Source organism: Frankliniella occidentalis, unplaced genomic scaffold (genome assembly GCF_000697945.3).
Source record: "Frankliniella occidentalis isolate FOCC.00 unplaced genomic scaffold, Focc_3.1 Scaffold106, whole genome shotgun sequence".
NCBI lineage: Eukaryota > Metazoa > Arthropoda > Insecta > Thysanoptera > Thripidae > Frankliniella > Frankliniella occidentalis.
The window spans coordinates 372,291-396,168 of NW_026267235.1; the positions used below are offsets into that span (position 1 = coordinate 372,291).

Genomic DNA, 23,878 nt, shown 5'->3' on the forward strand with positions numbered 1-23,878 from the left:
GTTGGCAATGGGTCTCTAGTAATTGTGTCATTTATTTTATTTTCAAATAATTCTGACCAGTTGTCAATTTTTAAAATTACAGACTGAATGCTTTCTTAGAAGGTTTCTATGACATTATTCCAAAACGTCTTATATCCATCTTCAATGAGCAAGAATTAGAGTTGCTCATATCTGGCTTGCCTAATGTTGATATTGAAGACTTAAAGGCAAACACTGAATACCACAAATATCAACCAACCTCGCTCCAGGTAATTAAATTACACCCATCATATTATTTTCCCTTCAGGACACCTTTGTATTTTATCTAGTCTTAAATTTTTAGTGACAAGTGAAGAATATCAAAATGATTTCTCTTTCTGTTATAGATTCAATGGTTCTGGCGAGCTCTGAGGTCTTTAGATCAGGCAGATAGAGCAAAGTTTCTGCAGTTTGTTACTGGAACATCTAAAGTGCCACTGCAAGGATTTGGAGCTCTCGAAGGAATGAATGGTGTCCAGAAATTCCAGATTCACCGTGATGATCGCTCCACAGACCGACTGCCTTCTGCTCACACTTGGTATGTATCTTATCCATTGCTATGGGTTACATTACCTACCTTTGACAGCTCATTCTAATTATTGTATCTCTTTTTCTGCAGCTTTAACCAGTTGGATTTGCCAGTTTATGAGACCTATGACAAACTACGCACGAATTTGCTCAAAGCAATCCATGAGTGCTCGGAAGGTTTTGGCTTTGCATAAAAAGCTCAGTTCAATTGTGAGTCAAAGGTGCATAAAATTCCTTCAAGTGATAGTAGTGTAATTTATTCTCAGTCTAATTCCTCTTCAGTGATGAACGTGTGTATAAGTAGTCTGAATGTGGCATGTAAGGTCTGCTAGTGATTTGCTATCTGTACAGATGTTATTTATTTTCTAATATGAAGGCTGTAGGCCAGCTGTTATTGATGGCTAATCAATAATATTTTTATGGTTTTTAAACTGTGGAAATATTCCATTTTATTATCGTAAGCTTCAAGGATTTTGTAATTTTTGTTATGTGTAAATAGAGTTCTTAATTAAAAATTAGTCTATTTTGGCAATGAAATGCTACTTATTGTTATCTGAGTGGTGAGCAGAGCTAACCCCAGTCAGTTGTAAGTGGTCAGTCTTTTAATAAATAAGTCAAACTCATCTGTGGGGTAACAAAATTTTGTATTTTAATCAAGTCTTCTGGTTGCAATAGTGATTGTCTACAAATCAAACAAATGGATAAAATAAAACGAGCTCTGTACTATGCTCTCAATTTATTCACCCTCTCCTCTCTCCAGTAAGTGTTCTTTGTATCAAATTGAAATTTCTTTCAACTTCAAAATATTCAGCCATCACAAAATTCATGCTTATCTTACTACATACTTCTCTTGGTCAAATCAAATTTTAAAAAAGTAGGAAATTGAAAGATAAGGGAAAGCCTGGGATGGACACTGAGTACTAGAGAAATTCCGCATGGTGCTCTCCTAGCAAGGTATAGTCACCATGTGCCAATGTGGGATTCAATATGTTAAGGTAACAAAAGGTGCTTATCTGCAACTTAACATTGGAAAGTGAAAAGTCATGGACATGGAGTAGACATATTAGGTAATGGAAATTGTAAACTTCTTACATGCACCTTGATTTATTTATTAAAGGGTGAAGCATGCGATAAGATGTTAGAATCCTCATTTCTTTTTCAAAAGACATTTTTTTCCAGACAGATTTAAAAGCATTGCATATTTTTACTTTAAAAAAAATATTATTGAAATTCTTTGAGCCTACATACAGTATTAACATAGGGTAACTATATCCAAGAACTGATGCATAAACTGGCTACAGGTTTACAATCCCTTTATTATTTAGACTAATAGACTTTCCCCACTAAAAACACCTCTCATTCTATAAATACTCTTCAAAGCAACCTAACATTGGTAGCAAAAGCAAATATTACAGCTAAAAAAATACGAAATGGTGTCTCATTCGCCCTATCCCAACCACAATTTTTTTAAATTTTACTCTAACAATTGTAATACAAAATGTAATAATAAATATCTACTTATTATAACTACTTATTATAAGGTTCAAAACACACAGCAGATGGAGCGGATGAGAACCAATTTGACTATCACAGATTCCCATAGACAAAACAAAGTTATTGCTCTCCCTATGGATCACATCACAGTAATCAAAAAGCTGAGTAAGGCTCAGTCATATCTGCCTCAGGCTCCAAAAAAAAAACCAAGTTTAACTATGAATTGTGAATAAAGAATACCAATTACTTTCACATCCAAACTGACTATAACAGCATCATGGCTATTCTTGATCGCTTTACATATATGAATAAGATTAAAAGACACAATTGAATAATTAAAAGCAATGTGTCACACTTAAGTGAAAAAAACATCAGATCTCATCAATCACGACAACAAAACATAGGTTGCAAGAGACCTTTTAGAGAAACCCTGTGTCCGATGATGCAACCAAAGTACAGATCAAAGACAAGATAAATTTATTTGCATGCAGTGAACTTTCATTCCTAAAAGCTACGCATCATAAAGATTTAAAAGCTAAGATATTGATATGACCCTCAATGATAGAATTTAGTAAGAAGCACAGCATTTTCCAAACACAGTACAATAGTTTTTTTTCTTTCTTTTTTCTTCTTTTTGGCAGATATTAAAATTGACCGACTATTTCTGATAAATAATCAATTGACGACCAGTAAAATGTACTTAATAATTCAATTGTCTTATCAAAATATGTCGACATCTGAAGAATCTGAATCATCAGATCCTGACAAGAAGGCCAACAGATCTAGGTCATCCAAACTATGAAGCCAGCGGTTATCCCTTTCATCAAGGAAATCCCACAAAAACATCTGAAAAAAAGAGATTAAATGGATTTGAAACATATGATTTAATAATGCGTATAGGTATTCAAAGTTCAAGCAAGTAAGATTGTTACTAACCTGTAGGACGTCTGTGTCCCCATCGGCATTTTGTCTGTGACGTCTTATTGGTGGCCCAGTATCAACTTTAGTTCCATCAGTAAGGGCATGAAGGTAAAAGCATTTGTTCCCAAAAGGACATTTACCTCGTCCTTGTTTGAAATATTTGCACTGCTTGTTGCTAAATAATAAAAGTAACGTATTAAGTTGCATTAGCACATCTAAAATTAAAAACTTACAAATGATGAGAATTATATTGATGGCATTATTCTACCTTAGAGCATCTTTATATGCCATGATAAGCTTGTCCTTCTCTTCTTTTGTATCTACCCAATACATACTAGGACACACAAAGTCAGACGTAACTCTGCATTCAGGACAAGCTCTGAAATAGAAACAGCAAGTTTAAGGATGAAGGATGCCATTAAACTAGATAGTACAACTTAACACGGATCCACATACGTGTAATGGGTTTCCTGCTAAAATTAGACTTTCAGACTCACCTGATAATTTTATTTTCAAATTGCTTTGCCTGGCGCCACTTTCGTATGCACGCAAGACAAAAACAATGATTGCAGTTGGGCAAGATACCAAATCTCTGTTCACTTGCAGGATTTTTATCCACAACCACCTCAAAACACACACCACATTGCTTATCCTTAGAACGAGCAACAGCAAAAGCCAGTTCCATTTCACGTTCATGTTGTTTAATGCAATCCTAGAAAGAACTAATGATAAATACTGCGCAAACTCAATTTTTTTATAGAAACCATGAAGAAAATACTTACATCAGTATGGGCTTTTCGCTGTTTTTCGTTGGTAGGATGCAAACACTTGTTGCCACAAAACTCACAAGTGTCACCATGCAGGTATGTACAAGCCTCTGCATATGGGCAATCCCCTGCTTCAGCATAAGGACATAAACTTGTGAACTGTGATGGAGGTAGACTATTTCCTGCAGAGGCATTTACTATTTGTGCCCATGTTTTAGCAGATGATGCTGAAAATCAAAAGATATGCAGTAAATTATAAATGTGTGAACAACAAAGTAATGTAAAAGAAAATAAGAAATATATTGTTTTCAAACCTTCTTTTGTATCATTAACTTCTTCATTAGGTAGTTCAGAGGAAGAAGGGGAGGAAAATCTACCCGGGATGAATTCTGGAGCAGTCACTCTTAACTTTGTTTTTGACTCGATTCCTTTAATTGTATCCATGCATCTGCATTGAGATAAACAAACAGACTATTACCTCGAGAGCATCAATAACTTAAACTAAAAGCGATCTGAATGATATGGTTCTTACTTTTCTTCAGATGTCTCTGATGAGTCACTGCTGTTAGAAGTTGTTTGGAGGCTAGACAAGGCAAGCAATGAATTTGCATCAGAAACAGATGTAGATGCTTCATCAAATGTGTTAATCAGACTATTTTCAGGCAGATTATCAGATCTGCTCAGACTTGGAGAATTACTATTATTTTCTATAACTTCATGCTTGTTCCGGCAATTATCACCAAACCTACAACACCCTTGCTGAAAGTACTGACATATAGTTGGTTCCTGATTGACTTGTGCACTCCTTAAGGTGCTAATATTTGTAGAACTTGTATCACCACTTAGAGAGGAAGGTTTGCTAATATTACTTTTGTTCCCACTGACATGTGGGTCAGTTTCAGCATTACTACTGTCTGAGTCATCATCTGATGTACTTTCAGTCCTTGTTGGATTGCCTTCAGCACACAATTCGCTTCTTGTATTCTTAGTCTGCTCTCCTTCAGAGGACATGTGTGATGTGCCCTCAACATGGAGATATTGACATCTATCCCCCTCTCTGCACATACCATTAGCATAGTACCTGAAAAAAGGCAGAACATGAAAATTCATTAATCATCAGAAGATCAAAAATATTTTCAAAATCTGTTGATACTAATTAATATACTACTTTGAGTAAAATAATTAAAATTATATAATGAAAGGCAAAGATTCCAATTCAAGATGAAATTACAAGCTTGTGCTGGGAAAGTCTGATAGAAGTTCCCTTTTCTTTCTTTTCATGTTTCAATGAATTTTCATTTCATTTCTTTAATACCAATAGGTCCACATCGTATACATGACCTTCATGGCTCTTGATATGAGCAATACAAACAAATTCCTTCAAGATGAAAGAAATACTTGTCTTCCAGGTGGTACTATAGGCAAGGATTTCAATCTGTTTGGACATTTGTGGACAAAGTACACAGACACAAACCCTTAAAAATAAACTGATAAGAGGCTTAATCCTAACCTTCAAGGTGTACTTGAATATAACTAAGGGTTTATCTTAATAAAGAGGCAGGAGAGACAGCTAAGGTGTAGGCACAAGGTCCAAGATTAAAGTGGAACAAAGAATGAAATGACATGTCAGAGAAACATAGCCCACATGAGATGATCCAGGTGAATCTTTATCAATCAATAGTACATTCTTCAATGCAGGTAGAATACAGGTATCAGCCATGAATGAAGTGAAGGTAACTCAGAGAAAACAATTGTTCTTACCGACAAGGAATCGTGGTCTTCCACGCCTCCAGGACCGAACTCTCTGCCATGGGGTCTTTTCGATCTAAATTTGAGACGCGTGAAAGTGTTCTTTGATGCGACTAGAAAGACGGCCGAGATTAATCCATGACAACCGCCGCAAGCCCGAAAGTACCCGAAGGTATTCCCGAGGGAAGGGCTTGCCCAGGCTTGGCAATTCGTGGTTCGAAAAGGTGCTGAGCAGGGGGACGTCCAGAATATTGCAATGGTTGCAAATGAGTATGCAATTACAGGTTGGGATGGCACCTATGCACTTTCAAAGAAAATTCAAAATTTTAAATTAAAATGAATACGAGAGCTAGTCATCAGTATAAAATGTTGATTTCGTCGGAACACGAGAACGTATTGACCGAAATTTGGACAAATGTTAAGATATTTGAGAAAAGATATGTGTCGGTCGCACGGGTCATGGTGTTCCTGCGAACCTGACGGAACTGCCACCCACCTATCCTTAAACAACAAAGTTGAGAAACCAAGAATATTTTCCGGTGGGCTCGTAGCTGTTCAACGAAGTACAAGCGGCTTTCACAAAAGTAAAGCCCTTTTTAAAACAGTCAAGTGATAGAATCTGAGTTCAGACACGTTCTGCTTTTCTGTGCGTTTGTTTGTTTGCTTCTGCTGACGTTGAACACGTGGATGAAAAATCGCCCTTTCAGAATTCATCACAATATTGAAAAACAGAAATCTTCTTTGATTTGAAGCAACACTAAAAAAACACAATAGTAATTTTGACTCTCCCATCAGTTCCAGCCCGGCATGTACTTCCCATATCATAGACGGGAACTCCCAACTTTCCCAAGATACCATTTGAGTGAGTCGTCTGCAAATTGTGATAAGGCAGCTTATTTTCAGGGAGGAGGTAATTTTCTTTCACCCGCATTCTAACGTTTTCATCCCGATGGGTCTCGCTCCTTACCTCAGGTTTCGGATTTGTCAAGAGTGTGTGGTGTTTGCGAAGGAGTATTTTTCTCCAAATCGTGTCTCATTGTTGATGAAATTTTAAGTGCGTTGTTGTGGTTATCTTTTTGACGCAGTGTACTAGTTTTGTTCGGTCGTAGAAGAAGATTGAGAGCATATAGTAGAACCAAAGGCCTGAGCCTGAGCCTGTCGTTCGGCTCCGCAACTGTCGGCCTCGCCGCTGGGCCTTTCTTTGGGTGAACTCTTGTCATTTTCAAGTCCCTGGTACCATTGAAATTCTTCTGCTCGGTGAATTTTGATGGAACGAGTTCAAAATGTATCTCGACAGTTCTCTTGTCACGAGATAAGATCTCCCTCTACACAGTCTCGACGAAGTGGCATTGAGTGTCCTGGTGTTCCTGCCGTCCCGGAACGATCAAGTTATTATGTTTGATCTGACCGACTACTCAAGGCGAAATGGCAGGGAATATGTCGTCTGCCATGGATGTTGATCCGCCTGCGAGTTTGAAGCGATCGAATAGTGCTCCCATGATAAACGAACTTAATTCCAACATGGCAGCAGCTACAGGGGCAGCATCCCCCACCGCGGCTGCAGTCAGGTTAGTCGGACTGCCTCTTTGCTTTCTACCAATTTTCTGTGTTCAAGGGCATTCTTTCATTTTTTACCCGTAATCCTTGTCTATAGTCATTAAACTGTCACGCTAGTAGCACTGAGAGATAGCTCATGACAGTCGTAACCATTTGTAATGTCATGCAAAACTATGATCTTAACCATATAACTATGATTGCTAAACAATTATACATGTCAACTTTTTATGATAAGCCTGCTGGTATTTTTTTTTTAATTTTAATTCTTTTGTTACATTAACTTTTTTATTTTATAATTTTAGAGAAACCTCATCACTTAGTATATTTCAATCAACAAGGACTCGGCGCTTCAGTGGAAGCAGTTTTACTTCCCACAGTGCTGGGGTAGGTACAAAGTCTAATATTAAATAAGCTTCCACCTTTATGAGATTCTGTTGAGTTTTCCATCACACTCCAACATTTGTTACAGAGTTCTCCCAGACCTTCACCTCGAGTCAGTCAGTTGAAAAAAGAAGAATGTTTAGATATAGCAAGAAGTGAAGCTGCTCATGAGAAAGAAATACATTCAGCCATTCAGATGTCACAATCATGTGAGGATCTTACGTTAGATCTAGCTGGAAACCTCAGTTGCAGTGACGTAAGTACAACAAGGCAAAATTTAATTGTTATAAAGTAGATAGTTTACGTTTATGCTCTGAAAATTGTTTTACCTCTATTCAATTCTACCATTAAGTAACTGTTTGGCTTATCTTATATTTGTAGAATGAGTCGGAGAGAAAAATTCTTGGGCCACGAGAACCACTTCATCTCAATCTGCCGCCCCATTCTCCTGTATGCTCTTCACCTTCACCAACCCGATCTGGCCTGAACCGCCAACTTTTTACACCAATGGGAAATAGTCCCACAAGAAAATCATATACTACTAGGTTTGTCTTGAGGTGTCAATATAATTTATTTTCCTCTTTGTCTATGATAAACTAATTCCTTTAAATCTGTTTTCAGACGCAGTCAAAGCCCTCAAATGCGAGCCAGCACCTTGGGCCCTGCAGTGAAGAGAAAGTTTGAATTAGATGATGCTGAGCAATACCGATCCCCTCCAACCAAGCGATTGAGCACAGGAAATGGAAGTGGTAATGGAAGTGGTCTCCTTATGGCCCAGCACAGACTAGACCAAGGATCAAGTCCTCTACCAGGGTCTTTGAGCTCTGTTGGTACTCCTGATTCTTTGTCTAGTGCAGACTCTCCTAACTTTACGTTTCGACCCCTGGACAGTCCTTCACCAGGACAAGCACACACTGGTCCATCGGATCACAGCCCTAGCTAGTGAACAAAGTGTGTTATATTTTCTCTAGTCGTTAAAGCATAACCTACAGTAATGTGTTGAAGCCTTCTGCATTCTGTAGATCTTATTCCTCAGGCTGTTGCTGAAGCTGTCTTAAGACCTTACATCCCATCCTGTAAATAGAACTGGGCTCTGTCTGTTGGTGGCTATGATACCAACACTGCTACTATTCATGTGAATAGAGACATGTTGATCTAAGCCTAGATTAAACACCAGACAAGTCACTGACAATCGTAGTACCTTTTTTCCATAGGTACTGCTCCAAACGCAACTCAGTTGTGTGACATGTTTCAAAAACTGGGCATGTGTTGGTTGGTGCATTGCCTTCATGAAGACTGATTGGAGAGGCAAGGTGGATGCTTGTAAGACTGAAAGTATGTTCTTCTCTATCAGATGCAAATCATCTCTAGTCAGAGTTTGGCAGGCTTTGCAACACTGTTAGTAGAAATTATCACCCAATTATTGAATTACCGTATTAACATTTCATGGAACTGTTGTTTTTCATTATCATTGTTAAGTACATATAGAGGAAAGGGTGGACTTTGATTCCATATTAGTTTTATTTGTTATCTGTGAATTATGTTAGTGAAACATCACTGGACTTTTCTAAAAAATGAAGTTTTGGATTTTTTTTCTCCAAGGTAATTAAAAAATAATAATGAGACCTGCGTAGACTTGTGATTCTTACTCAAATGGAGCTACTCATCAATTTATTTTAGCTGTAGTAATTTTGCCTTCAGCTTGTTGAATGAAGAATGTGTGGTTAATCCAGCTTGATGTTTACCAATTAAACTTAGCAGTCCTCTTGATTCTTTCTTACTCTTCTGGAAGGACTTTTCCCTCTGTATTTATATAATTAATTAGTCGTCAATGGAAAGATAAGTCTATAAACTTTGTCATTGCAAATGACTTTTCTTTGAGGAGCGAATGGAGTTAAGCTACAATACATGCCATTTATCCCTCAAACATCCTTTAATGATGTAATTTATCTGCGTATCTTCTGAATAACTTTAAAACTCCTTCAATAACTCTTTTGCAAACATTTTGAGAAGCTGTGTTGTGTAGTACAAATCAAGGAGTCTGGGAAATGTTTCTCCTCAATAGTGGACCCAGTTTTCTCATGATGAACTTTTATGTCTGTTACAAATTTATTTCTTTTACAGAGCCTTTTTTTATTTGACTCTTCTCACATCATGGTTAAATTAGAGTGAGTTGAATTTGTTTAACTGTTTTGTGTAACTTTAAAACATGGAATATTGGTTTAAAACAAATCAAAGTCCTGACAGAACTTTCATCAGTAGAGTGCTAAGAGTAACAAGAGACTATGGTTTTTTTATCTGTTTGTGACTATGTTTTATTTTTAAACGTCACATTTTATTATCAGTGCATCTAAATTTCACCGCGTGGTTTTGTGTTACTTGCGCCAAAGTTGAGAAACCAAGCAGTTTCCTTGTGTGTAACACTTTGTGTTTTTTTTACAATGTTCTGTGAGAAGCCTTCTTACTCTAACTCATTTTTTCATTAAAATTTGGCATGTCAAAATCCTTTTGTTTTTGTATTCCGCCGACACTGCCGTGAGGAAGAAAAGTCATCAAATGCTTTTCTTCATATGCTGGATCATCATGTCATATCCTAGAGAAAAATTACTTCTTATCGTTCAAATGTTAGTGTACCTTCCTACTGTAGGACTGCCAGCCTCTATGGAGCCGGAGCCATAAGGTGCCAAGGCTAGTGGCAAAAGGCAAATCCACTCACGCGCCTGTATGTGCTCTAGTATGCCCATTCGCTTCAACGAGGCACACCCAAGGCAGACTACCCATTCTGTATGCCTCACATTTTTTTTGGACACTTAAAATCTTCCTAAATACCCTTAATTCCTAACATGGCAATCACCATTGTCAAACCAATATTTTTATCCCAAGTTTCAATAAAATCGTGTGACAAGCATACCTTCTTGTTTGGATAACACATTATTTTACAGGGGGACCATGTATGGTGTGGATTCATTATATTCCTGTACTTGTTACTGACAATTATCCTGAGCAAAATATTTTGTTGATTCTAGAACATTATTCACTGTCTATGATTTAAAATCACTTAATTTCGTTTCTTTAGAAAATCAGGATATGATGTAGTTTAGATTCTAGAGACTGACTACCCAGCTCTGTAATTTTTCTGCCCTTGAAAATCTTAGCTGTTATATCTTGTTTTATGTATTAATGGGTTCTTTTCTCTGGATGCTACAAATAAGGTTGCGGCCATGCCTGATGTTCTCTTCTGTACACCATTTTTACTTGGCATGTTCAGCAGAACTTTTAAGATGTTTGCTGGGTTTTCGATCCCCAATGATTTTTTTTTTTTTTTTAATTTCTATTGTCTACCTTGAAGGTACTCTATTCCCTACCCACACTGTCTCTCTGCTCCTTTTGGTCTGTATGTGCGTGTGTTGCACCCAAAGATGCACTTTTTAATTTAATTAAAATCATAATGATTAAACTTATATAATGTTCAAAACTGTAATGGACGACCTGTTAAATATTGTGTTGTACACTTAGCCCTCAACTGATTTCATTCAAATTAAGTGTCCATCTGTTACCTCAGAACTTTTTTCTAAGGACTAACAATCTGACCTTGCTCAGCAGTAGCAGCAGTGTTGTACCTTCCTGATTGGAGTCGTGCCTTCTGACAGATTCCAAAACTTTATTTTTCCATATTTTACCCGTCAAAGTAGCTACAATCTGTCCGCTTTTCCTTTTTCTGTTCCCTTTTACACTGAGCAAGTGTTGGGAATTTTACACTAAAATAACAAAGACATAAATGTGAAGAGGCACTTGAAACAAGCTTGGAAGCCTTATTCCAATTTTCACGACCTTCACCAACTTGCCACCTCTTTCAAACGACCCTGGGTTGGGGTCTTTAGATCTTCATGCCAAGTGAGCTAGGAGCTATTCCGAACCTCCGAACAACACGCTTGAATTCCACTTTGTTGGCGCTTCCTCAAGAAACGCTGCCAACACAATCGACTCCCTCCAACACCGAAGGTCAGACGCAGACGATATCAAATTTTCTTTAGGAAAAGAACTGCGAGAAGTTACATTTTCCAGTTACTTGTTGTCATCTTTCAAAAGATCAAGCAGTTTATAGTAGTTTACTGAAGTTTATTGTGGAGACTTACGAAATAATGTCGATCACGGTAACACTTCAACACTTTTATATCGGAAAGGTGTCCATTTTGAAATATCTGCAACATGGCTTCCGCTAGGAAGAAACAGGACGAAAAACACCTCAAAATTTTACGAGATTTAGTGTCAAATCCTTCGAATCGACAATGTTTCGACTGCCATCAAAGAGGGCCTACTTATGTCAACATGACAATCGGCTCGTTTGTCTGCACTTCGTGTTCCGGGCTCCTGTAAGTACATGGAGCAGAAGCTGGCCTACCCAACCCTGCGGGAAAAGTGACATTTACCTTGTTTATTTCTCTTGTTTATTTCGCTTGTAGTTTCATAGTTTGCAGTGTCGACACCTGCGTGTTTATTATTACTTTTAATCTGGAGTCTCAAAATAAACCATGACCTTAAAGTCGAATTTTTGATTACAATAACCTCTTTAGCACCCTTGTAGACCTATGAGTCATAACTGATGATTTTGCTCCATGGGCATTTGTCATTTTTTTAGCCCACTGTTTTGAATAGGTCTTATTTTTACTCCGATTTCCCAACGCAGACACGATTTGAATTATAATTAATTGCACACCTGGAATCAAGTGCTGATTTCCTAAAAAAATAATATTCATAAAAGTAGTTCTGGAAATCATGAATGTTCTAGCAAGTGTACCCAACTACTTAAATATCATTGAAGAAGCTCTCATTTCTTTAAATTTATTATATTTACCCAGATATACCCTCTGTAGTACATTTTAAGCTGCCCTCTTGTTGATTTCTTATCAGTCCTTGGCTGAAGAAATTAATATAAGTAAACAATATTTGTATGTAAATATGTATTCATTTGCTTCAATTTTGGTTACAGGAGGGGCCTCACTCCACCTCATCGAGTCAAATCTATTTCAATGGCCACCTTTACACCAGAAGAGATTGAGCTTATATCATCACGTGGTAATGAGGTGAGATGTCCTGTCAGTATGATCTGAATACTTGCAAATACAATTCTTTTCTGATCTCAACATTTTATTTTGTGCATGTTTTTGACTTGGGTTTATTTTTCTGTATCTGCTCATGCAAATGGCCTTTGGGGGTGTTTGTCCCCTGGGAATGGGTCAGCATTATCTCATGACAGGAGTTCTGTTCAGGCTCCTGTTTTTGTGTGTTCGTGTATTAGAAGCACCAGTTTGTCCTGAACATCCCACCATCTTTCTGTTTCCTCCAGTATTGCCGTAGAATATGGCTTGGTTTATATGAGCCAGGCCGTATGACTGAGACAAGAGATGAGCAGGGAATCAAAGACTTCATGATTGCAAAATATGAAAAGAAAAGGTAATGTAATTGTTCTATTGTTGTTTCCCCTGCAATAGTACGCTAAACTCAAATTATGTATAAATAATATATATTCTTGGTCTCATAAAAGGTACTACCTTGATCCCTCAATGGCTAATATGAATGGGGCAACTTCTCCCCCGGCATCCTTATCAAGTTCATCATCAACCTCAACTTTAAACTCATCTAATGCTGCAAGTGCCATCTCACCAATTAAACCCCTTTCTAGTTTAGTTGGTAGTGTTACTTTGCCTGTTTTAAGTACAGTCAGCAACCCTGTGAGTACGATCACTCCTTCTTTAAAACGACAGCTGTTTGATGTGACAATTGTTTTTCAATCCTACTGTCTACTCACTTTTCAGATACCAGCAGCCCCAAATTCTTTTACTCCAGATGATACCTCTTCTGGGTTTTTAGTGGATTTTGGTAATATGCCATTAGCAAATCATACTACTATGGCTGGTAACAAAGTCGATCCCTTTGCCCTCCCATCTACATCCTCTATTACCAATACAAATTCAAATATGAATTTTGCAGACTTTGATAACAACCCTATTTTTGGCTCATCAAATGGTAAGTTTTTTGTTGTAAGGGAACTTTTCCAGTGGTATTTTTTCTCCTCTTGTATTTTTTTTTAAGTATGACTGAAAATTTCCTAGTTTTATAGAAATTATGTCTTGTTTTTAAACCTTCCACAAATTTTAATCAACTATTGGTGTACTCTTTGTCTTATTTTCTGCAAGTTCTCTATTACATCTTACAGTTACTCACCTTTATTGCAGAAACAGACTTCTTTGGAAGTTTCCCCCTCTCAAATTTTGATGCTGCTCCAACCCAATCTTCTACTTTTCCAGCATTTTCTTTGAATGGGGATGCCTTTAGCATCTCAACTAAATTCAACCCTAATTGCTGGAGTGAGTGCAAGACTATAGTCCAAATGCCATGCCACAGTTTTATTTCTTTGCAATGGTGTGCAATGCAAATATGTTTGTTATCCTCACCCAGAGTTTTGTAGTATATAAAGCAGACCCAACATCACTACCATTTGCATGCTACCATTTTCCCCTTCTTTTTGGGTGTTGTTTTATTTGTTTTCGATTTCTGAATATTATTAGTACAAATAAAACCTTGAGCTTTTTTTAGTGTCACAAATTTCACGTGAAAATGTTAAATGAAACTACATTAAACTAACATTTATTTACTTGTACTGGGTGGCTGACTCACGACGCGCACTTTCGTAGTTATACTGTACCGCATGCACGCGTGCGAGTGGGTTTCCTTCTCGCACGGGGCGGTAAGGAGCCGTAGGGAGCGAAGATAGGCAAAACCGCCCGCCCACCCGAGTGCATGCGATGCGATACAGTATAACAACGACTGTGCGCGGCCTGAGTCAGCCACCTGTTATGTAATAAGACCATAAAATTTAGTATGTTCTACCACATTGGCTTGCTTTTAGTTTGAGTGTGTTATACAATGTAATGGCTTGCGCAGAACTATGCGACACACTTTCCCTCTTTTTATTATTTTTTCTTGACTTCTTACATGCTCTCTGAAGAGTTTTTCATTATCATATGGCCTAAATGTCTTTTTTATGGAAATGAAAATTTGGGTACAGCAGACTTTTTGCCTATTTGATTTCCCTTCAGGAAGTTACCAGAATCTGGGCACATTGTGCTCATAGTGTTCAGTTCCAACCACTGTTGGTGGAGAATCTTCCCTCTACAGTACCCTTCACTAAACCTCATGACCTGGTACCACAGTGCGCTGAAGTCTTTTCCTAATTTTTTCTTATTGTGATGTAAAACTTTCCATTTCTGCACCTGATTTCCCAATGTTTCAAAAATTTCAATGGAAGGTTTTTCATTGACTTTTGTATGGAGCTTTCATTCCTGTATGGACTTTTCATTTATATTTCTATTTTCTAGGGTTGCCTTCAAATTCAATACCAACATCACAGAGTTTTCCTGGAGTGAGTCAAAAATCATCAAGTGGTAGTGGTAATGCCTTCCAGCAACCTCCTGCAGAGGATCGCTATGCTGCTCTTAAAGACTTGGATTGCCTTATGAAGTCGCAAAACTCAGAACCGAGTTCAACTCAAAGTGGAGCCCAGCCAGACTGGAGCCATGGTATGTATGTCAAACGGCACCTAGAAGTCGAATAGAGGTCAGGAAAATTCACGAGTGCTTTAAGCCACATTTTTTTATGGGATTCTGTGTTTACTGACACGCCTTTGCTTTGCAAGGTTCAGGGTGGTCACGCAACCTGGAAGTCAGGGAAAAGTCAGGGGAAAAAATATTGGTCAGGGAAGTCAGGGAAATTGAATGTTGGTCAGGGAAAATGACTGAATCTTGCCCCAAATTGTTGTTTTCAAACTTTCGGTGGAATTTTCAATTTTTGGGGATGCAAAAAGTTCCACTTATAATCCATTTAAAAGTTAGGGAATATGCGTAAAAAGTCAGGGAATTTGAAAACTCAATTTGCGTGGCCACCCTGAAAGGTTAAAAACTTGCTGGAAAATTTATTTTTTTGTTCTTTTGTCTGGCAAGCCCAACATTGATTAGTTCGGCCAGATTGCTTCATTCTCATTTTTGGATGACATTATTGTGCCAGACTGTAACTCAACGTGTTTGTAACTACAAGACCTTCAGAACTATTGACTACCTCTTTTTTTTTTTTTTTCTTCACTCAGCATCTCCTCCGGCACCATCCTGGTCTGCTTTTGGAACATCACCACAACCAGGAGGATTTAACTCTTCTGGTTTCCCCTCTGACAGCAGCAATGCTCCTTCTAATGCAGGTCCAGGCACTTCAAATCCTTTTACTAGTATGTATTTAATCTAATCTCTAATGTAAAATGACAGGAGTTGTTGCATCTTGTATTGATTATATTGATTCAATCACAGGTTCTGTATCTAATCCATGGGGCGCTGCTGATGGGGCTGTGGCAAATCCATTTTTATCAGGACAATCTAGACAGACTGGTAAGTACCAGTTGCACTTTGATACTGTGAGTTTCATCTCTTATTATTTTCTTTCTTGTCTGCATTGCACAGTCTTTCTTTCCTTTCAGATCAGTCATTAGGATTTGCGTGGAATGGAAATGGCTCAGGTGTAGGACTGAATGGCACATCACCACTGAATGGATTTCATACTAATACCTCTGCATTCCCCACTAGTCAATCTCTTACTTTTCCATCCAAAAGCTGGAATACCGAGCCTGCTGGTAATCCATTTGTGGTAAGTTTCACCTCTATTATCATTCAAGTAGGCTGAAGTAGAGTAATGGAGTTAGAGTCTACTTAAACAACAAATTTTATCTATCAATTTTTCCACAGATGGGACCAAGAACCACAACTGGAAGCCATTCTAACAACCCATTCTTATAAGGATGATACATCCTGAGTATGAGTTTCTTACATCATTTAAAAGCATGTGAAAATTATCAAGTTTGACTAAGGTGTCATTACATCGATTTGTGCAATTTTATGATGTATGCTTTTACTATGTGATTGCCAGATATGTTTTTCCTGAATTTAATTTTACACATAACTTGAAAGCTTGACTTCAGTGTCACTGGTCAATTCTGATCCGGAGAAATCTCTTTTACATTCAAGACTTCCATGTATAATGCATTTCTGGTATTCATTAATTTTAACTACTGACTCAGCTATCATGTCAATGAATGTAGAATATGCTAATATGCAGCACTAATTGTGACAGCACCTACTATTCTTTGAATCTTTCTCTGTCAGTACACCTTACAGAAAATCATCAATTTGTTTTTCCTCATGTTTTTGTTATTTAATCAACAATTTCCCTTAAGAACAAATAGTGAAATACCTTAGTTTCATTACAGTAGTGTGATGAAAGTGACAATAGGCTTGTCAAGCCTTTGTGTGGGTTGCTTTTCATTTTTGAAAATTTCCCTACAACGATAATTAACTTTGTAGTCTATCTGATTGCTATCCAAAGGATTTGTATCTATTACTTTCTTAGAGTATTCATTGTATGCTTCTTTTGTGATCTACACATGTCATATCACTTTTTATTAAGCATTTGTGTTTATGTAGTGAAACCCAATTTTCTTGCAGCATGTAATGCAGGCTTACTCTTTATTTTTTTAGCAATCAATATTACTTGCTCTGTTCAATCAGTGGACTTATGCATCCTCTTGTTTTTCTGCAAAAACTTTATTTGGTATTGATTACATTTCATGAATGTGACAGTAGTCATTGGGAAAAACCTAATGTGTCTTTGACCTATACTCAGTGAGCTGGAAGTCATCAAGGTTAAATGATATTTGATACATTTGTGAGTTGGTTATAGTCTGATCAGTTTGTGTTTTAATCTACCAATACTTGAAGGTGTTGTTCTCATCAGCTTTACATGTATTGTTATAACTCTTATTTATTGATTGACCTACTCTATATATTGTTATATTTTGAATCTCCTGGGGACATACACATGATACAATTTTGTGACCTTTTCCAAAATTCAATTTTACCTAATTTGATGGTACTTTTGAAAATCTTATTGTGTATTGGGTTGTAATCTGCAAATATTGTTATTTTTTTGTAATTTATCGATGGTGCATTGCAAGCAATTACAGGTTCTGATCAATTTAGTCTCGGTGAAGCCAGTGAAGCTGAAGCCACTCTGTCATTTGTTTTGAGTAAACTGATTGGCTGAATGAGCCAACTTCAAGCTGGTTTCGGCCAGTCAAATTATCCTAAACAAATGATGGGTTAGCTTCAGATTCACTGGCTTCACTGAGACTAAATCGATCATCGCTGCATCAACCATATCAAGTGTTACTGGGATGTATATAAACTTTCTTTTTCATGCTTTGGGTTAATTAACTTCTTTTTTTTTCATGTAACCCTCTGTAGCTTGTTTGATTTCAAAGGAACTGACTTTGTCTGGAAAATGTGTTAATTTCAGTGTTTAAGACAATATGAGTTGAAGCTAACAAAATTCGAGCCAGTTTTTGGGTGAATTAAATTTTCTAAAACTCCACTCCTAGACTAAATTTTACTTTTGCCTGAATATTCTGTAGGAAAACTTTGTAACATAAGTCATTGGAGTGATGTTTTTTTTTCTTTTTTTTTTCTTTCTTAAGATTGTAAATCAATTTACCATAGTTATGATTGTTGAAAATAAATTGGTATATTTTATTCTGTCAATTAAATCCATCTGATGGTTCTTTAGGTAGTTTATTGTAGACATGCTTTACTCTCGGAGAAAGCTGAGTTTAGTGTAACTTTCAAATGAGAAGTATAAAATCTGTCCAATATCTTGATTTCTGAAATGAATTTGTTGTGAAAACTATTAAGTTTTGGCTAAATTATATTGCATGTTATGTCTCTTATCAGATGGGGGTTATTATTGTCACCATGTATTTGTGATATTAAAGAAAAGGCTTAAAAATTGAATATTTTAGTGAGGTATTCTTGCTAAAGAGAATGTTTTATTTATAAGTACTGAGATTTTTATAGTTGTGTATATGGAATGATAATTTATCTGTCACCTTTTCATGCAATCGTCTACCTGTCCATAATATTAGGTGCAAGTTTGGTATTCCAAAACCTCTTATTCAACCATCTAGTGAACTTGCCATCTGGTCATAATCCTTGTGATTTTGGTATAGATTGTATTTTTTTAACACAATCCAGTCCATCATGCGGTCTGATATGTTGTTCCCTAAGTCATTGTGGCTGTTTTGATGCGTGGATGTGTAGTTCCTCCTACAGAACTAACTTGTGGTTTAATGCCTTTCCAAGGTGGTGGGGGCAGTATCAGCATGGTTTCTGATTCAGCATTATATTTATAGGAAATTTAATCATCTGAATTTGACACAGTTCTCACTCTGAGTATGTATGTGTTTTGTTCAGACTGTTAAGTATATTGGAAATTTTGCTGGGTTTCAGCTCTAGCAGTTATTATGGCTGTCTCATGGTTATTTCTTTCTTGAACCAATGGTCTGCTATCTTTGTTTTCTCTTTTTGTGCCTTTTATATGCAGTGATATGATTGCATTCTGGACTTGTGTTCTGTAGGGATGTGGAGAGTTAAAGTATCTTAAGTACAGTATGCTATAGAAAATGTTTTTAAAATGTTTGGCTTCAGTGGGCTTTTGATAAGACCTGATCAGATTCAAAACTTTCATTTATGACATTGACCAAAGCAACTAAGTATTGTTCAATAGTGAAAGTTCTCCTAACTAACTTGGTTTGAACTTCTATGACTATTTTTGAGGAATTTATACTTTCTCCTCAATGCTCTATTCATTTGAATACGTAGTTTTGATGGTGCTGCACTATGTAAATCCTTAACACTGTTTAATTGTCAAGTGAATTTTACTGTAGTTGAGCAGGTTTATTAAAGCAACTGACTATTTGGCACCATCTTATCTGACATGATGGATGAATTCACTGCTCTCTGAAATGTAGTTATATTATTTCATCTTTGCCAATGCATCACCTTCATTCCGTTATGATTTTGTATTTAAGTACTAGCTTGTAAGAGAAAGCAGGGTAACCACTTACTATTCTTGGAGTTATTAGCTTTAGGAGTGGCTAAAAGTACAGCAGTTGAGCCCTTCTATAATGATTGTCACCTTTACACTAAAAATTAATTTTGGAAGCCCTCTCAGACTTTTGTCTAATATCGCATCGTGATCTTGGGAATGAGCCTAAACGATAAGTCAATGCTCTCTGCAACTGTAATCACACTTCTTCACAAACCAAAAACTAGGATGTGCTATGTTATGTATCAATGAGCCTTTAAGATGTGTGAAAGAAACTCTCTTGAGCTCTTGTATTGCTGAATCATACTGTAATATTTTGTATTTAAAAATCTTATTTTTGTAATAATAGGCATTTAAAATAAATAGAAAATATAAAAATTGACATGTAAAATTAATTAAAATCTCCCTCCTGCAAACCTAACACTGGTCTTAAACTTCACCAAGCATAAAAAAAGACCTCAAGGACGTGTCGGAAATTTTCTTACATAAAATCGCACACCTCCTGTTGCCTTTAGTGAAGTTCATGTGTCGTTCCAGACAACAAGAGGGTGTCTCGTGACCAGAACTCTCTCTTTCGATGTTATTGTTTGCACCGTTTGCACGGGGACGAGGTCAGAGAAAGAGTACGCTCACGCCATGCCGTGCCAGCCGTGCTGTCGAAGTGGTCCTCCTATCTTGTGGCCCTCGCCTGACTCACCGCCACATGTTGGTTTCCCACGTCCTTCTGGCCCTGACCAAATACGACCCCACCCCTGCCGAGTGATGGAGCCGGGAGCCCTCGAAGTAAGTGGACCTAGGTGGACCCCACCCGGCTAGTGCGGGACGATGGCAACCCTGGCGCGCGTCCTGCAGTCCTGCGCCCTGGCGGTCGCCCTGGCGGTCGCCCTGGGGGCACCCCAAGCCCTGAAAGCTGCCACCGACAGCGAGGTGTCCACGTACGGCGCGGCGGTGGAAGTGGCCGCCAAGGAGGCGCAGCGGCGGGGCGTCCACCGTGCGGCCGCGCTCGTGTGTTGGGGGAGCGGTGAGTCCCTCCCCTCGGCCAACCTGTGCCCTGAGCCCGCCCATTGACGCGCTCCTGGCCTCTATCCTGGCCCCGCGCGGCACATTTGCAGCAGCCGAGCGGCGCCTCGTCCTTGCGCTCTCCGCCGTCGGAGTGGCAGTCTCCCTCCTCCGAGGCCGCGATCAAACGACGGCCGCCGCGGTCGACAGCCTGCTGCGCGAGGGTAGCGGACGTACCGCCATCATCGTGGACATGGCCTGCCCCGCGGCCCCAAGGCTGCTCCTATTGGTGAGATTCTTGCAACGCAACCCTCGCCGAGAAGTCAGATTGTGGGTTTGACGTTCAAATTTTGTTGACCACTATTTTGAGTACTCTGAATGTGCTGTCACTCGAGTCCATATCATATACGCCCCTGTGGGGAGATGAGTATACAGTCCCTCACGCCTCACAGCAGTAGAGTTTTGCGAGGGTGTTTTTCTCACTGGGGCCGAAGGATCACCCATAAAGTACGGCCGTCACTCACCGAACGAAACTTTTTTAAAAAGTTTAGCGGATGCAAGCTCTCTTAGCGCCTGGAAGGTAGGCGACACGGTGCCTGCACTGCATGCGTGTACTGCGGGAGGGACTACCCCGAGCCTCGCGGGCGCCGAGCTACCGTAATTAACGGAATGAAAGAGTAAAACGGACGTACTTTGGGGGCGATTCCTTACCTGCACAGAGGCATATGCCGGCGTTCACTTGTTTGGGGAAGGTAGATATTCGAGTGACGACTGTAAATGACGTGAATTGTGCTCCAGGCCTCCAAGCTCAGACTCTTTGATCTGGCCAACTCCTGGTTTCTCTTCGAGAACGGTCGGCTGGACCCATACGCGAGTGAGGACTCAACCGTCAATCGCACCCTGTCGTGGGACCCCGGCGTTGTAAGTAACACTCCGGCAGGCGGCGGTTTTGGGGGAGAGGACGGCCAGGGGTGGTGCAGCTAGATTGTCCGACCCATTTTTCTCCGACCTGGCGATTTTTCCAAAATCCCCAAAAGTGCTGTCCGACCTAGGTTTTGTCCTACCAATTTTTTTCCGACCGATTTCTCTCCGACCTTGTCGATATGCTGAAATTTGGGAAAACTCCTGCAGTTATACTTTACCGCACGTTTGGTTTTCCTACCTCAGGGGGCCGCAGTGCCTAACGGGCATTGAAGGTAGGCAACACGCACGCCTGCGTGCGGTACAGCATAACCACGACGACTGGCGGGTTCGCCTACCCCAGGGGTGGCCGGAGCGCCTTACGGGCAGTGCGGCAGTGTGCCCGCGTGGAAGGATGTGCATTATGACTGTAGTTAAAACTGTAGACATCGAACTGCAGTTGCGATATACTATCTGAAACTATAGGTTTACTGTAGTCATTATGCATCTCTTAACTTTTAATTGTTCCGTAATTCCATTTATATAATGACAGCAGTCACACTGATTTTACTTTTACAATGTTGGCTGCATTGCGCTCTACAAGTTAAAACTGTAGTTATAAGTACAGTCTTAGAACAGATATTTGAGTCTTACGAGTGAATTTCATTTTCGTGTTACAAACTGCGCTTAAACATAATTTTCAAGTATAAAACTGCCATACTTTAGATTTCAATACTGCTGCAATTCATCAAAGCAGTTATTTTTTCAGTTATATTTCAATCAGACTGTTGTTATCTTAGACTGAAAACCGCAAATATAGTTTACAGTTTCGAACTGTGCATATATTGCACTTAAAATATAAGTAGACTTTATGTGACAACCTACACTCAGAACGTCTTTTTTACCGACAGTACTCGCTTGTTGCTTCACCTATGCGATGAGTTTGTCGACTCCTTGCTTGGTCGGTGGGGTTTTACGTCGCCTAGCCTATAGGCGCGCCCTTCCGAGGGCTTACCTGCCTCTTAGTCGTGCCAAACAACCGGTGGTTCCTCCGTATGCGTACAGCAGAAATATGTCCCTTAGCGGGGTCGCTACCCAAGTACCTCACCCTAACGCCAACGAAATTTCTGTTGTTTTCCGATTAAGAATCGCTTAGGCAAAATTTTGTTATTCGTGATATCGACCAGGGAAGGGGACGTTATAGTTATAAACGGGTTTATTCACGAAAAAAAACGGACAAGGCTCAGGAACCCCACATCGCCATAGTTGAATTACAGAGAAACTGTAGTTAAACTGTAGTTAGACAAGTAGGCCGAAGGGCCGGGACCCTTGGAATGACACCAGGTTACTGCGGCACCACAGCTATCGTGTCGCAGTGGCTCAGTGGTCAGCGTACCGGGCTCCCAACTCCGAAGTTCGAGGTTCAACTCCCGCCTACATCCGAGGTAAAACCAATGTAATAACTATGAGGTAATAACTGAAATCAACCATATGAGGTAAATAACTGAATAGGAGGGAGAAAGAAAGACCCAGAGAGGGAAAGAGGTATTTTTAACACTATGCTTTAGAATCATTTGACACTTAAGTTTAATTGTAGTCCGAAACACAGACAACTTGTAGATCGAACTATATTAATATCTGTAGATAGAGTGCGCGAAAACTGCAGTGAAAGTGAGGAGTGTTCCAAATCTTTACACATTTTTTTTAGATTGACTGCAGTGAAACTGCAGTTGACTGTCATTTAACTATAGTTTTCTATTAAATAACTACACTTAAAGTGCATGGTGCCAGATGCAGTTCGTATGCCCTTTTATTGTACTTGCAAATTACATTTGTGTTTGTAAAATACCAACATTACTTCAGTACAAATACTATGCTCACACTACGGTTCTAGCAAAAGTTCCGTTGCAGTTCACAAGTGTATTTCAAACTGTAAATCTTTCCACGCGGGTGGCACTAAGCTTTTGACGTTAATCACCCCCGTGCAACCGGAAGTTAAAATACCTCTTAGAGCCGGATTCATTTTACCTGCAAAATTATCAAAACTGAAAAAAAATGTGGGTTTGACGACGAGTATTAGAACCCCCGGTTCACAGTTCAAACATCGCAGCGAAATCAAAGAGCCACGAGGCCGGTCTCGAAGCCACAGGAGAGAGGGTGCCGTGATGGAAGCGGTTCTTCCCCCGCTCAAGATACTGCGCTGACTCGTGCCTTGAGCCTAGCTCGCCCGGCCACCCACACTGTGGCGTCGTAGCCGCGCCGGTAGAGAGTCGGCCCCGTGCGCCACAAGTCAGGGGTTCGTATCTCCGATACCAGCTACATTTTTCTGAACTGGTCGAACTCTTGGAGTTGAACTTAAACCCGTCATTTAACGGGGCACCTTTGTGGATGAACGAACGGTCTGGTGGTTAACGCTGTCCCACTGGACCGGGGGTGACGATGACTCGGCACTGGGGTCCCATTAGGGGCAAAGGTTCGACCCTCGGCGAAAGCGTGCCGAGTAAGGGCCATCCCAGCCACAGCGGGAGTGGTAACCCGTGTGGAATCGATAAGTCCTTAGAATCTGGCTCCTCGAAGGGATTCCA

At 39.2% G+C, this 23,878-nt stretch overlaps 5 protein-coding genes and 1 long non-coding RNA gene across 11 annotated transcripts in view; 4 read left to right on the plus strand and 2 right to left on the minus strand.

Annotated features, from left to right (window-relative positions):
- Positions 1–1,269, plus strand: part of LOC113214953 (E3 ubiquitin-protein ligase HUWE1) — a 29,009-nt gene extending 27,740 nt beyond the window's left edge. For all 3 annotated transcript variants that reach the window (XM_026434483.2, XM_026434484.2, XM_052269933.1), the window contains exons 36-38: positions 83–248; positions 366–556; positions 638–1,269. In XM_026434483.2, the coding sequence (XP_026290268.1) occupies positions 83–248; positions 366–556; positions 638–740 (460 nt within the window). In that variant the 3' untranslated portion in view covers positions 741–1,269. The remainder of the gene's footprint in view (positions 1–82; positions 249–365; positions 557–637) is intronic.
- Positions 1,170–6,170, minus strand: LOC113214954 (probable E3 ubiquitin-protein ligase makorin-1). 3 transcript variants are annotated; one of them, XM_026434487.2, is made up of 9 exons: positions 5,974–6,170; positions 5,490–5,774; positions 4,261–4,809; positions 4,043–4,176; positions 3,744–3,955; positions 3,459–3,673; positions 3,230–3,340; positions 2,977–3,136; positions 1,170–2,886 (listed from the first exon to the last, which is right to left on the minus strand). In XM_026434487.2, exons 2-9 carry the CDS (start codon positions 5,537–5,539, stop codon positions 2,761–2,763), a joined length of 1,557 nt encoding a protein of 518 aa, XP_026290272.1. In that variant the 5' UTR covers positions 5,540–5,774; positions 5,974–6,170; the 3' UTR covers positions 1,170–2,760. The 3 variants fall into 3 exon arrangements, with proteins under 3 accessions (XP_026290272.1, XP_026290271.1, XP_052125894.1); XM_026434486.2 differs by having other exon boundaries at positions 5,490–5,781; XM_052269934.1 differs by lacking the exon at positions 5,490–5,774.
- Positions 6,171–6,416: 246 nt separating this feature from the next.
- Positions 6,417–9,918, plus strand: LOC113214956 (P2R1A-PPP2R2A-interacting phosphatase regulator 1). Its single transcript, XM_026434490.2, has 5 exons — positions 6,417–7,045; positions 7,337–7,418; positions 7,504–7,671; positions 7,797–7,960; positions 8,037–9,918. Exons 1-5 carry the CDS (start codon positions 6,903–6,905, stop codon positions 8,356–8,358), a joined length of 879 nt encoding a protein of 292 aa, XP_026290275.1. The 5' UTR covers positions 6,417–6,902; the 3' UTR covers positions 8,359–9,918.
- A 1,138-nt stretch (positions 9,919–11,056) lies between these two features.
- On the minus strand, positions 11,057–11,695 carry LOC127749906 (uncharacterized). The gene is made up of 2 exons (XR_008011418.1): positions 11,552–11,695; positions 11,057–11,443 (listed from the first exon to the last, which is right to left on the minus strand). It is a non-coding gene; the product is annotated as an uncharacterized LOC127749906 (long non-coding RNA).
- Positions 11,377–19,776, plus strand: LOC113214955 (arf-GAP domain and FG repeat-containing protein 1). Of its 2 annotated transcripts, XM_026434488.2 has the most exons (11): positions 11,377–11,788; positions 12,406–12,499; positions 12,763–12,869; positions 12,961–13,147; positions 13,232–13,442; positions 13,652–13,783; positions 14,795–14,995; positions 15,559–15,693; positions 15,773–15,850; positions 15,940–16,106; positions 16,205–19,776. In XM_026434488.2, exons 1-11 carry the CDS (start codon positions 11,625–11,627, stop codon positions 16,253–16,255), a joined length of 1,527 nt encoding a protein of 508 aa, XP_026290273.1. In that variant the 5' UTR covers positions 11,377–11,624; the 3' UTR covers positions 16,256–19,776. The 2 variants fall into 2 exon arrangements, with proteins under 2 accessions (XP_026290273.1, XP_026290274.1); XM_026434489.2 differs by lacking the exon at positions 13,652–13,783.
- Positions 19,777–20,185: 409 nt separating this feature from the next.
- Positions 20,186–23,878, plus strand: part of LOC127749909 (uncharacterized) — a 4,296-nt gene continuing 603 nt past the window's right edge. The window contains exons 1-3 of the mRNA XM_052269937.1: positions 20,186–20,415; positions 20,507–20,682; positions 21,192–21,314. Coding sequence (XP_052125897.1) covers positions 20,220–20,415; positions 20,507–20,682; positions 21,192–21,314 — 495 coding nt within the window. The 5' untranslated portion in view covers positions 20,186–20,219. The remainder of the gene's footprint in view (positions 20,416–20,506; positions 20,683–21,191; positions 21,315–23,878) is intronic.